This window comes from Chiloscyllium plagiosum, chromosome 37 (genome assembly GCF_004010195.1).
Source record: "Chiloscyllium plagiosum isolate BGI_BamShark_2017 chromosome 37, ASM401019v2, whole genome shotgun sequence".
Taxonomy (NCBI): Eukaryota; Metazoa; Chordata; class Chondrichthyes; order Orectolobiformes; family Hemiscylliidae; genus Chiloscyllium; species Chiloscyllium plagiosum.
In genome coordinates this window covers 27,999,513-28,013,715 of record NC_057746.1, presented here as the reverse complement: position 1 = coordinate 28,013,715, position 14,203 = coordinate 27,999,513, and the positions used below count along the sequence as shown (strand labels likewise).

Genomic DNA, 14,203 nt, shown 5'->3' with positions numbered 1-14,203 from the left:
CTTTGACCGCTGTGTGGGTGACCAGCAGGACTAGGAACAGACCTTTCCACCTATGCTCCAACTTGCTCCAGTCCTAATTCTTAGGCCTGGCGTACCTAAACCTTGGAGAGTTTTGGTGAACTGATGCAGATATTTTTCACTTGTCCACCACTGGTGTGGCAGCAGTATCCATTGTTGAGATGGGTTTGATTAATCTACTAAATACATCTATTATTATTATAGAGTCATAGAGATGTACAGCATGGAAACAGACCCTTCAGTCCAACCCGTCCATGCCGGCCAGCTATCCCATCCCAATCTAGTCCCACCTACCAGCACCCGGCCCATATCCCTCTGAACCCTTCCTATTCATATACCCATCCAAATGCCTCTTAAATGTTGTAGTTGTACCAGCCTCCACCAAATGTATTCAAAATAGTTCTATAAAAGCAAGTTGCAGACAAGGAGAAGGCCCACCTTCTGGGAAGTGGCTCAGCACATGCAAGGCATCCCTTTTACACCATTTGTCTTTTTTTTAAACAAATCAAATATGCTTCAGCTCTTTCTTAAGATGCTTTCAGAAAATCTGGGTGTCACCAAGTTTGTAATAGAGTATTAACCATTCCCTCCTTGCCCAAGTGTGTACAATTATGCACATTATCAAGTGAAACAGGCAGCAGCAAAGAAGGAATCCAAAATTGTCCAGAAAATCAAGGGAGCACTCCATTTGAGTCCATAGTTTGTGCTCTTCAGCAGGGGCTCCCTTGTGATTTCTGTACCTTACCCAGCTCTGACATACCCATCCCTGTATTGTCTCTAACCAGGTTTTGCTGGGAACCCAATGGGACCAGGAATTTGGTGTGTAAGGATGCCTGCTTGGCAGCAGCATTTACTCACTCACTTTCTTTGGAGACTGTATCAATTGCCTCAGCGTGAGCCGACCATTTTGATAACTCCCAGCCTTGTTGGACAAAACAGCATTACTAATATGTTGTCCCATGGAGGTTAAATCCTCTATGTTCCTACAAGGTTTCATAATCATGACCCATGTCAAAAGCACAATGAGAGTCAGTGTATATTAGCAGATTTTCCTTTTGCTAGGATGCAAGTGTGTCAATCCCTGCATTAGTTCAAAGGTAACGATAAGGACACATCACTCTCCAGTGGCCATGCTTCCAGAGTTAAAGCAAGGGCTGGCTATTTGTTCCTGAAGAATTTTACTGTTTTGTTCCAAATCCCAAATATGTAGTACTGGGGGCTGTCTTTCCCCATTTGCAGGGTACCTTCAGGAAAGGGTTATTCAGCAGTGGTAGCTGTGTGGGCATCTGAGGTAAGTTGCACCCCCAAGTGGGTAGCTTGTCTCAGTCAACCCCTTCGGGGCTGGCTCACAGGGTAAAGAGACCACGAGGTCATTGGACATATTCAGCTTTATCTGTAACTTGAGATGATGGTTTGGTGATGGGGGGGGGGGGGGGGGGGGGGGGGGGGGGGGGGGAGGAGGAGGAGGTGTCTTTGAGTTGGCATCTGGCTTCAGCGGTGTAGAGGTCAGTGCGCCAAACTACCACTGCACCCCCTTTACCTGCTGGTTTGATGGTGGGGTTGGGATTGGAGCAGAGGGAGTGGAGGGCTGCGTGTTGTGAGGGTGCGAGGTTGGAGTGGTGAAGGGCTTTTGCCGGAAACATTGATTTTCCTACTCCTCGGATGCTGCCTGACCTGCTGTGCTTTTCCAGCACCACTCTGATCTAAATCCTGTCAACTACGCCAATTGTTGGGGAAAATAAATCTTTTGCCAGATAGAGTCACAGAGTCACAGAGATGGAAACAGACTCTTTGGTCCAACCTGTCCATGCCGACCAGATATCCCAACCCAATCGATCATTTCAAACAAAATAGTCAGGAGTTGAGACCTTGACCTCGAGAATTAGTTTTTAATCATGGCCCTGGGGAAGTACATCTTTGTTCATTTGGAGAAGTCAGATGTATTCCAATGAGGGACAGAGTGTTACAAGTTATATAGTATATTACAATCCCACTGCCCATTAAGTATGCAACCTTGGTGCAGTCGTAAGGTCTACATAAATTATCCAGACCTACATTTCTTAATGTCTACAGAATGTTATCTTAGGCTGAAGGTTTAGCTAGGAAGAAACAGAAACCGATAAGGGGCATAATGAACAATATATCATCTATGAAGCAGTAATGTGTCTATGGGGCCAGAGGAACTGAGACAGGTTGCAGCTACAAGGTCATGTTATCAAAATAAATTCCTCAGCTTAGGCTCTAACAGCACTTCATTAGCAATCTACATTTTACTGCAAACATTGCTTTGTGACAAGATGGCTTCCAAACACAGTTGTGTCAAATTTCTTCCATAATCTTAAAATGCATAAGGGCAAATAAATCCTGAGACCTGATCAGGTGTTTCCAAGAGCTTTGTGATAAGCTAGGGAAGAGATTGCTGGGTCCATTGCTGAGACATTTCGATGATTAACAGCCACAGGTAAAGTACTGGAAGACTGGAAGTTGGCGAATATGGTGCCATTTTTTCAGAAAGCCTGTAAGGAAAGCCAGGGAAAAATAAACTTGTAAGCCTCATGTCAGTGCTTAGTAAGTTGTTGGAGGGTGTTGGAAGGAGAAATATCAAACAGGAGTCTTCAATTCTGTGTTCAACAGTGAAAGCAACCTTTATTCAGACCCTTTTTACCAAACATGTGGGAGACGCTAGAGACCACTCGAAATCTGGCTTTGACATGGAGCTCAGTTGCCCTATCAATTACAGCTCAGATCAGAGGAGAGGTCAATGACACTCTAGCTTTCCTAGCTGAATACATTTTTATACCTTTTGTAATCCAATAATTTCATGTGACATTGATGTCATCGTTAGCCATATGTCCCAATCGAGACATCCAAACCAGCAAATACACAATTCATGATGGACAACTCTACAGCAGCCCTCAACCATCCCATAATTTCATGATATTTAGAAAATACATTCATTATGTGTCTTTGGGATCTTACAATGCCTCTAACACTTGCACCCCTTCTCAGGCATTTGCCAGCTATTTATTGCCAATAAAGTGGATACTTACTTATCACTACGAACTCTTATGAATTCTGTTCTAATTTTAATTCAGAGATGCCGGTGTTGGACTGGGGTGGACAAAGTTAAAAATCACACAACACCAGGTTATAGTCCAACAGGTTTAATTGGAAACGCACTAGCTTTCGGAGCGATGCTCCTTCATCAGGTGATTGATGAAGAAGCGTCGCTCCGAAAGCTAGTGTGCTTCCAATTAAACCTGTTGGACTATAACCTGGTGTTGTGTACTAATTTTAGGATGCCAGATTCATAAGGATATTAATTTCTATCAAATGTTACGTTACAATGTCTTCAAAGCCAACTCTAACGTAAAATGACTACAATTCTGTGACACAGCTGACAAATTGAGAACAACCCCTCCCTCACTTCAGTCTGAGGGATCAAACAAACAGTCATCAAGTCATAGAGTCATAGAGATATACAGCACAGAAACAGACTCTTTGGTCCAACACGTTCATGCCAACCAGATATCCTAAATTAATCTAATCCGATTTGCCAGCACTTGAGCCATATCTCTCTAAACCCTTCCAATTCATGTACTGATCCAGATGCCTTTTAAATGTTGTAATTGTACCAGCCTCCAGAATTTCCTCTGGCAGCTCATTCTATACACACACCACCCTCTGCATCAAAACATTGCCCCTTAGGTCCCTTTTAAATCTTTCCCCTCTCACTCTAAACCTATGCTCACTAATTATGGCCTCCCCTACCCCAAAGAAAATACTTTGTCTATTTACCCTAAACATGTCACTCATGATTTTATAATATAAGATCTATAAGATCACCCCTTTGCCTCCAATACTCCAGAGAAAACAGTTCAAGCCTATTAAGCCTCTCCTGATAGCTCAAACCTTCCAGCCCTGGCAACATCCTTGTAAATCTTTTCTGAACACTTTCAAGTTTCACAACTACCTTCCTCTAGGAGGGAAACCATAATTGCATATAATAATCCAGAAGTGGCCTAACCAATGTCCTGTACCGCTGCAAAAAGGCCTCTCAACTCCTACAGCCAATTCACTGACCAATAAAGGAAAACTTACCAAACGCCTTCTTCTCTGTCCTATCTACCCCTTCTGACTTGCAGCTGCAGGTTACGACCCCTGCTATTTGCATTATGTAAGTGAATTTGAAACTAAAGTTTAATTTCTCAATAATTCCTTAGTGTTTCTTTTCCAAACACTTTCTATTACTAATTTTCTTTTCTTAACAAAATGTATCTATTCAAATTCCACTGACATGGGTGAAATTCAAAGACTATACAACTTCACCAAGTCATTAAATGAAACTTGTTTGGATTCCACAAATAACTAGAGGACATAAGTGATTGATTGTTTCGATTTATTATCAAATGTATCCAATGTAGTGAAAAGGTTTGTTTATGAGTAGTCCAAGCAGATCATAGTAAGCAAGGAAGCACAGATCAAAGGTTGTAAAACAAACTTAGACAGAAGCATTGAGGTTACACTGCTCAGGACGTGCGCTAGATGAGATCAACATTAACAAGATCAGCATTACTTGAAGCTAGGCAGTCCATTTGTCAGTCAAATAATGGCTGGGAAGATGCTATTCCTGAACCTGATGGTGCATCATAACCACATCTTCTCTCTGTATTTTGTAATCTTTGTTTGTCACTCTTACCTTTATGTTTGGATATGAGAATTTGTTCAAATTATATACATCTGCGCTTAAGCATCAATTATTTATCTCTCCCTAGTCCTGATCTCTTTTCTTAGAAACTTCCTCTGTCCTCCTTCTGTGCCAATGGACTCTTAGAAGTTGTGCCTGCACCATCGATTGCTGTGTCTTCCCTAATAATGCACTGAACTCCTTTACTGCCCACAAACACTTGCTCAAAGAATGCAACTAACCTTTTCACAATAATTTATTTGCAGTTCTAATTCTACAATTCCCTAAATAGTTTAGAATACTGTAGGATCAGACATTTCCTTTTACTTTTTACTAAATAACGTGATGTGGCAATGCCAGTCTTGGGTTGGGGTGGACAAAATCAGAAGCCACATGACACCAGGTGTGTGTCAACTATCCATTGACACAAATCGGATTATCTTTCCTAATGTTTCTTTCTATGAAAAATCTTGTCTTATTCAGTGTCTCTATATGGAGAGCACATGCCTGACTGCAAACATCTGCTATGTGTCATTGCCAACTCCTGTCAGCCATCTTGTATCAGTTTAAAATGTTCCACGCTGCCATTTTGCCCACTTTAGTCATGGCCCCCTAAAACAAAGGGATGTCTGAGGGACAGGATTTGCATCTATTTGGAAAGCCAAAAACTGATTAGGGATAGTCAAAATGCCTCTGGGCATGGGAAATCATGTCTCACTAATTTGATTGAGTTTTCTGAAGAAGTGACAAAGAAGATTGATGAAGACAAAGTGATACATGGACTTAGCCAAAAAAATTGACAGGGTTCCGCATGGTAGACTATGGAGTAAGGTTGGAAAACAAGGGATCCACAGGGAGCTAGACAATTGGATGTAAAATTGGCTTGATGATGGGAGACAGAGGGTAGTAGTAGAGGACTGCTTTTTTGGACTGGGGTCTTGTAACAAGGATCAGTGTTGGGCCCAGTACTTTTGTCATTTATATAAATGTTTTGGATGGTTTGCAGATGACACCAAAATAGGTGGTATAGTAGTCAGTGAAGAAGATTATCTCAGGGCACAAAGGGACCTTGATCAGATTGACCATTGGGTGGAGGAATGGCAGATGGAGTCTAATTTAAGTGTGAGTTGTTGCATTTTGGTAGGGCAAACAAGGACAGGATCTATACACTTGATGATAGGGGCTCAGGGAGTGTTGCTGAACAAAGAGACCTAGTAGGTGTAGGTTCATTGTATCTTGAAAGTGAAGTCACAGGTAGAGTGTGGTGAAGAAGGGATTTCACACGCTTTCCTTCATTGTTCATAACATTGAGTATAGGAGTTGGGATGTCATGCTGAGGTTGTACAGTACATTGATGAGGTCACTTATACTGCATACAATTCTGGTCTCCATTCTTCAGGAAGAATGTTGTTAAACTTGAGAGCATGCAGAAAAGATCCACAAGGATGTTGCCAGCACTGGAAAGTTTGAGTTATAGGGAAATGCTGAATAGGCTGAGGAATATTTCCATGGAGCATTGGAGATTGAGGGGTGACCTTATAGAGGTTTAGAAAATCATGAAGGGTGTGGATAGACTGAATAGCCTTGGTCTTTTTCCTAGCATGAGGGTGTCCAAAACTAGTGTGTGTCAATGTAGAAAGTTTTCTGAATGCTGCCTCTTCAGCTGGGCACACAGACACAGAGTTTAAAGGCAGAGAGAGCAAGGGCAGAGATACTATAAGATCATACAATTGTTGTGAGTAGAGTGTCATATAATACATCTTTGTAGGTGGCCAAGAGCTTTAGATGGTGTGTAAAGCATTTATAATGTCAACATCAATGCTGTGCTGTGCTGTTATGACAATCAGGCAGAGTGATAGGAGTATACAAAAGGTGACATCTCAGGTAATTTCAAATGAATCTATTAGACTATAACAGTGTCACCTGGCTTCTGTCTCTAAGCCAGTGTTGTAGCTGTAATGGTAGAATTTGGCCAGAGTTGCACATTCCTTCTTTTGGGAGATCTTCAACAAAAACTCCTAAGAGGATGTGACACCATCACATACTAGTTTTCATTTGTTTGCTCACCCTTTACACTGTGGCGCATGTCCTCTCCTTGAGGGGCTAACGGGAATGGGGAACAATGTGAGATCTGAACCCACAGATACAAAACACCAAATTCTGTCTTAGAATAAATCAATGATTTTACCTTCTATTAATTCTGTCTGCTCTGTAAGAAAATAAGATCCAGTTACAATCTGTACAGTGTAAAGCATTAAAACATAATTTAAACATCACCACCTAGAACAGCATCCGCAGTTGACCCAAAGTGCACATTGCTGTTGGTCTGCAGTTATACGTATACAGGGGAGTACCAGACTGACAAATTTCCTTCCCTAAAAGATATGAATGAACTTGATTTTTTTACAATACCTATGATGTGGAGGAGCCGATGTTGGGCTGGGGTGGGCAAAGTTAAAAATCACACAACACCAGGTTATAGTCCAACAGGTTTATTTGGAAGCACTAGCTTTCGAAATGCTGCTCCTTCATCAGGTAGCTGTGGAGAAGGACATAAATCACACTTTATAGCAAAGGATTACAGTGTCATGCAACTGAAATGATATAGAATCAGAGTCATAGAGATGCACAGCACGGAAACAGTCCCCTCCATCCAACTCGTCCATGCCAACCAGATATCCCAATCTAATCTAGTCCCACTTGCCAGCACTTGGCCCATATCCTTTTAAACCCTTCATATTCATATACCCATCCAGATGCCTTTTAAATGTTGCAGTTGTACTGCCCTCTAATTCTGGACTTGCCCCACCTCAGAGAATAGACCTTGTCTGTTTATCCTATCCATGCCCTTCATGATTTTATAAACCTCTATAAGGTCACCCCTCAGCCTCCAATGCTTCAGGGAAAACAGCCACAGCCTATTTAATCTCTCCCTATAGCTCAAATCTTCCAACCCTGGCAGCATCCTTGTAAATCTTTTCTGAACCTTTTCAAGTTTCACAACATCCTTCCGATAGGAAGGAGACCAGAATTGCACACAACATTCCAAAAGTGCATACTAAATGTGTAAGGTTAGAGTCTGTCTAATCTGTTATTTCCAAACTTGAATTTATAAAAGATTACATGGATTGACTGCCTGTATTGACTACCTACAGACTGAGCAAAATAGAATGTATCTGCAAATATAATTCTGCAAATACAAATTCATCCATCGACTTGCATATGTGTGCTAATGCATGTGCGTGAGAGAGAGAGAGAGAGAGAGAGAGTGCAAGTGTGTGCATGCGAGTATGAGTGCACTGAGAAATTGTGTTTGCATGTGTGCATGCTTTGTAAAGTGTGTGTGAGTGTGATGGCATATACGCCTGTGAGAGCATGTGTGTATGGGTGTGGGTGAGAGAGCTGGTTGTCTGAGTGTGTATATGAGAGACAGCTTGAGTATGAGAAAGGATCTGCATGAGTGTGTGATTGTGTAAGAGTGTGTTTGCACATGCATATGTGTGTGAGTGAATGAGTGAGACAGAGAGAGTGCGTCATGCAGTGGGATCACCTGTAGTGTGTCATGTACCCAAGGTCCCGGTTGAGGTCAGTCTCATGGCTACCAAACTTAGCAATCAGCCTCCGCTCAGCCACTTTGAATTGTTGCCTGTCCCGAAGTCCACCTTGGAGGATGGTCACCTGAAGATCCGAAGCTAAATGTCCCTGACCGCTGAAGTGTTGTTCCCCAACTGGAAGGGTACACCCCTGTCTGGTGATTGTTACACCGTTCCATTGATGCGTTGTTATAGCATCTGCTTAGTCTTACCAATGTACCAACTGAATACCGTAAATGTTGTGAAAATATTTACCTCCATCACAATTTCAGGCAGCATGTCCCATATCTCTACAATCCTCTGAATTGAAAATAAATTCTTTCTCAGATCTCATCTAAACCACTTACTCTTCATGTTAAATATATGCTCTCTGGTCCAATCTACATCTGTCTTGGAAAGCGATTCGCATGATCTACTCTGTCTATACCTCTCATTATTGTGTATACGTCACATGCATATTGTGGGTGGCACAGTGGCTAGCACTGTTGCCTCACAGCGCCAGAGACCCGGGTTCAATTCCCGCCTCAGGCGACTGTGTGGAGTTTGCACATTCTCCCCGTGTCTGCGTGGGTTTCCTCCCACAGTCCAAAAAATGCACAGGTTAGGTGAATCAGCTGTGCTAAATTGCCCGTAGTGTTAGGTGAATGGGTCTGGGTGGGCTGTGGGTCGATATGGACTTGTTGGGCCAAAGGCCCTGTTTCCACACTGCAAGTAATCCAATCTAAAATCAAATCCTCCGCTGCTCTGAGGAAAGCAAACAGAGCCTATCTTAGCGTAACTGAGACTTTTCATCCTCAACAATATCCTGGTAAATCTGTCTTGACGCTCACCAGTGCAATCACAACTTTCTGTTCATATGACAACCAGAACTGAACATAGTATTCCATCTGTGGCCCGGTCAATGTTTTATAAAGTTGCAATGAATCTTGCTTGGACTTATATTCCACACTCCAGCTAATGAAAGCAAGCCTTCCACACTTCCCTATCTATCTATGCTGAAACGCTCAGGCATCTATGGACTTGGACATCAAGATGCCTTTGTTACTTTGTACTCCAGAGGGTCCTATTCTTCACTGTGTGTATCCTTCCCTTATTGGGCCTCCCAAAATGCATCACTTCACACTTATCAAGATTAAATTCCATCCATTATTGCTTCGCCCAATTTATCAGCTGATCAATATCAGACTGTAACCTGAGGCAATCCTCATTTTCATGTCAATTGCAAAATTACTAATTATTCCTTCAACATTCATATCTAAATTGTTGATGTAAATGACAAATAGCAAGGGTCTCAGCATTGGATTGGGGTGGACAAAGTTAAAATCACACAACACCAAGTTACAGTCCAACAGGTTTATTTGGAAGTACTTCCAAACAAACCTGCTGCACTATAACTTGGTGTTGTGTGATTTTTACCTTTCTCCACATATTGTTCATACTCCTTCCAGCCCCACTCCTCTTTCCACATAAATACCAACCTTTCTTTAGCTACAATCAGTGCTGTAGAAGAGTCGCTGCACCCAAGTTTCCACTTTCAAAAATAACTCTCCACTATCATTCTTTGTCTCCTATTTGTAAGCCAAATTTGGATCCAGTTTGCCAACTTGCCTTGGAACCCATAGGCTGTTACCTTTTGGACCAGCCTTCCATGCGGAACCTTCTCAAAGGCCTTACTGAAGTGTATGTCAACCACATCAACTGCATTATTCACAAGTGCCCAGTCTGAAAAATAACCCTCTATCGCCACCTTCTGTCTCCTACTGTTAAGCCAATTTTGTATCCAACTGGCTAGCTCTCTGTGGATCCCATGTGATCTTACTATACAAACCAGTCTACCATATGGATCCTTGTTGAAGAGCTTGTTAAAGTCTATGTAGGCAACATCTATGCTTTTCCTTCATCTGTCTTCTTGGTCACCCCTTCAAAAAACTCAATAAAGTTAATGAGACACAATTTCCTACACACAAAGCCATTCTGACGATCCCTAATCAGTCCTTGTCTTTCCAAATGCATCTAGGCCTTGTTTCTCAGAATCCCCTCCAACAACTTAACCTCCACTGACACCAGGCTCACCAGTCTGTAGTTCCCTGGCTTTTCCTTGAAGCCTTTCTAAAATATCGGCACAATTAGCCACCCTCCAGTCTTCCAGCACTGGTTGTCTGCTAGGGTCCCTGCAATTTCTTCCCTAGCTTTTCACAATGGCCTTGGATACAGCTGATCAAGGTCTGTGGGTTCATCTACCTTTATGCTTTTGAAGAACTCCAACACCTCCTCTTCTGTAATGTGGACTGTTTTCAAGACATCAATATTAACTTCCCCGAGTCCTTAGCTTCCACGTCTTTAGCCACAGTAAATACTGACGTGAAATATTCATTTAGGATCTCATCCATCTCCTGTGATTTCACACATCGAGTCATAGAGATGTACAGCACAGAAACAGACCCTTCAGTCTAACCCGTCCATGCCGACGAGATATCCCAACTTAATCTTGTCCCATTTTCCAGCATCTAGCCCATATCCCTCCAAACCCTTCCTATTCATGTATCCATCCAGATGCCTTTTAAATGTTGCAATAATACCATCCTCCACCACTTCCTCTGGCAGCTCATCCTATACATGCCCCACCCACTGCGTGAAAAAGTTGTCCTTTGGATCCCTTTTATATCTTCCCCTCTCACCCTAAACCTATGGCTTCTAGTTCTGGACTCTCCCACTTCAGGGAAAAAAACTTTATCTACTTATTCTTTCCATGCCCATCAAAATTTTATAAACCTCTATGAGGTCACCCCTCAGCCTTCAACGCTCTATGGAAAACAGCCCCAGCCCATTGAGTGTGTCCTTATAGCTCAAATCCTCCAACCCTGCAACATCCTTGCAAATCTTTTCTGAACCCTTTCAAATTTCACAACATTCTTCTGATAAGGGCGGAGACCAGAATTGCACGCAATATTCCAAAAATGGCCTAACCAATGTCCTGTACAGCCACAACATGACCTCCCGATTCCTATACTCAATGCTCTGACCAATACAGGAAAGCATATCAAACGCCATCTTCACAATCCTATCTACGTGCGACTCTACTTTCAAGGAACTATGAACCTGCATTCCAAGGTCTCTTTATTCAGCAACACTCTCTAGGACTTTACCATTAAGTGTATAAGTCCTGCTAAGATTTGCATTCCTTAAATGCAGCACCTCGCATTAATCTAAAGCTGCCTTCATTTATCTTCAATGATCCCGATGCTCTACCTCATTATTCTTTTGCCCTGAGTATACTGTAGAAAGCAGTAGGAAAGCACTGTCGATGAACGTAGTGGAGGCCAGAAACCTTACAACCTTTAAAAAATATTTGGATGAGTACTTGAAATATCACAACATTCAAGAATATGGGAATACTGCAGGAAATTGGGATTAGCAAGCCTTCAGTGGTAGTTATGTTGGTGCAGAGCAGATGGGCCAAAGGGACTTTTCTGCACTGTATGACTCTTTATGCCTCTTCTTTTTCTTGAACGGGGCCTTTCCCAAGAGGAGGTTGAGTTTTGCTCCTTCTCAAGTTGGGCCACCTCCATATTGATTTGAGAAAGCTTTCTTGAACACGGTTAACAAATTCCTCCACATCCAAGCCCTGATCAACTAAGGCAGCTCCAGTCCATGGGAAGTTAAAAGCTCCTACCATTCCAATATTATTTTACAGCTATCTGTGATCTCCCTATTAAGACAGACCAGAAGAGCAGAGATTTTTACAACAATGACTCCACAAACATCACTACTTTACATTATTAAACACTATCTGTCTATGGCAAATGTGCTCGAAGAGTCAACTCATCACATAAAGCACGGAAAAACTGTCAAATTATTATTCATAGTAGCCACATACCATTTGGATGTATAAGTCTTAAGATGGGTTCTTACAGTATTGTAAAATAAACTTCCATAAACACACAATTTCCTTTCCTCAAATTTTATTTGATCATAACATTCTGAATCATGTCAACAGTTTGTCAGTGTTATTTGTCATATTTATTTTATGCAAGAATCATTGAATCCCTGCAGTGCAGAAAGAGGCCCATCAAATCTGTGCCAATCCAACCAAACCCCATTTTACAAATGACAAATCCCTGGATGCTATGGGACAATTTGGCCGAGCCAATGCACCTAACCTGCACATCACTGGGCATGAGAACAACTGAAGCACCTGGAGGAAATCCATGCTAGAGAATGTACAAACTCCACACAGATAGTCACTCAAGGGTGTCGTCGAAACCATATGCCTGGCACTGTTCGGCAGCAGTGCTAACCATTCAGTCACCATGCCACCCACATTGTAATGTGACAAGAGTTAGATGCCAATCTGAAAACAGTATTGGAATGATAAGAAACAAACCAAGTAGTGACTAATCGAAACAGAAAATTATGGAACTGCTCAGCATGAGAATAACTATTGATAAATACCTGAGATAAAATTAAAGCAGCCAAGCGTCACAGCAGAAACTGATCTCCGGTGCCCACACCTTCCCCACCGCTTTCATCTCCTTCTAAAAGTAAATCAAAGACCCACTACTAAAAAGCAAAAACCTGGGAATCCACATTACAGTAAAGAAGGCTGAGAATTAGAGTCGATAGGGTGGGGTGAAAAATTTACAACATCTCAGGCAGAACTAATATGAACTCTTAGTAATTTATATTAAAAAAAGAGGGAACTGTGTCATACAGCACCCTGGAAATACTCCTTTGACTCTCCAGTGAAATGATGTAGTGTGCCTCCTGGAAAGACTCCACTGAGTCCAATCTGATTCAGATCAAACACTATCATGTAGCACCACCTCCCGCCTGTGGAGCAACATTATAGGCAGGAAGGTCCCCAGGTTCCTGCAGCTCACAGCTCATTCTACCAAGTAAGTCCCTCTCTCCAATTGAGCTTCTCTTTGTTTCTTCTCTCCCCCCTCCTTCTTTCTCCCAGCCCTACACAGCTCCTTGCTGATCTTTCAGTTCCCAGTTCTGATACAGGGTTTAATCCCAGAATGTTAACCTGGCTTCTCTCTCCACCTGTGACTGAGACCAAACCCCATCAGATTACAGCTGGCAGGAGGCAGGGGGATGGGGTGAAATTATGGAATGGCTCTGTCAGTCTCCTTTAATCCCACAAATGGCCAGTGGTGCAATATTTTTTCCGTCATCATCCAGTCCTGGACAGAAGAAGGGAAAGACCCTCTCAGTGAAAGGGTAGCTGAAAGTGTGGAGATGGGACATAGTGTCCGCATTGTAAAATGACACCTGTCCACCCTCATAGTCCAGGAAAACACCTATAATTTGGGGTTTGATGCACAGTGATAGAGGTTGCAGCGAGTTGGAGCTGAGGGCAAAATATTCACTTGAAGGAAGTAGCCCGACAATCCAGTACGTAGATTCAGGCTGCAGTCCGATACTCCCTTTCCTGTCCATTGACTCTCGAGCTACTCCCACAGTCCATTGAGTCTTCTTTTCTACCTGCACCTCCCAGTAATGTCTCCCTGATGTGAATCCCTCTGATCCCAGGACACAGGGCCAGGGATCAAACCTCTCCAAAGAGTCAGGGAGCGGCTGCCGTTTGTCTCCAAGTCTCACACTGGTCCGGTCCTCAGACAGGATGAGCCGGGGATGTGCTGTGTTTGGATCCAGAGTCAGACAGGCTGGAACTGGAGGAAAGTTAAAATAAGATTGTTAGAGAGAGGGAGACAGAAAGAGAGCATGAGTGTGAGGGAGGCAACGCAGAATGTAAGTGGAAGAAGAGTGGTCTGAAAATGAAGGTGAGGGGCTGGGGTGTGATGAAGAAGGGAGAGAAAGTTTGAGACAAAGGGAGTGAGTTAAAGTGGACAGAGACAGATGGAGAAAGAGAAGGTGAGAGAATGAGAAAGAGAGTGTGTGT

The 14,203-nt window shown here is 42.6% G+C and overlaps 1 protein-coding gene across 1 annotated transcript in view; it reads right to left on the bottom strand.

Annotated features, from left to right (window-relative positions):
* Positions 1–12,976: 12,976 nt before the first annotated feature.
* Positions 12,977–14,203, bottom strand: part of LOC122541437 (zinc-binding protein A33-like) — a 13,984-nt gene continuing 12,757 nt past the window's right edge. Inside the window, exon 6 of the mRNA XM_043678211.1 lies at positions 12,977–13,973. Within this exon, the coding sequence (XP_043534146.1) occupies positions 13,423–13,973 (551 nt within the window). The 3' untranslated portion in view covers positions 12,977–13,422. The remainder of the gene's footprint in view (positions 13,974–14,203) is intronic.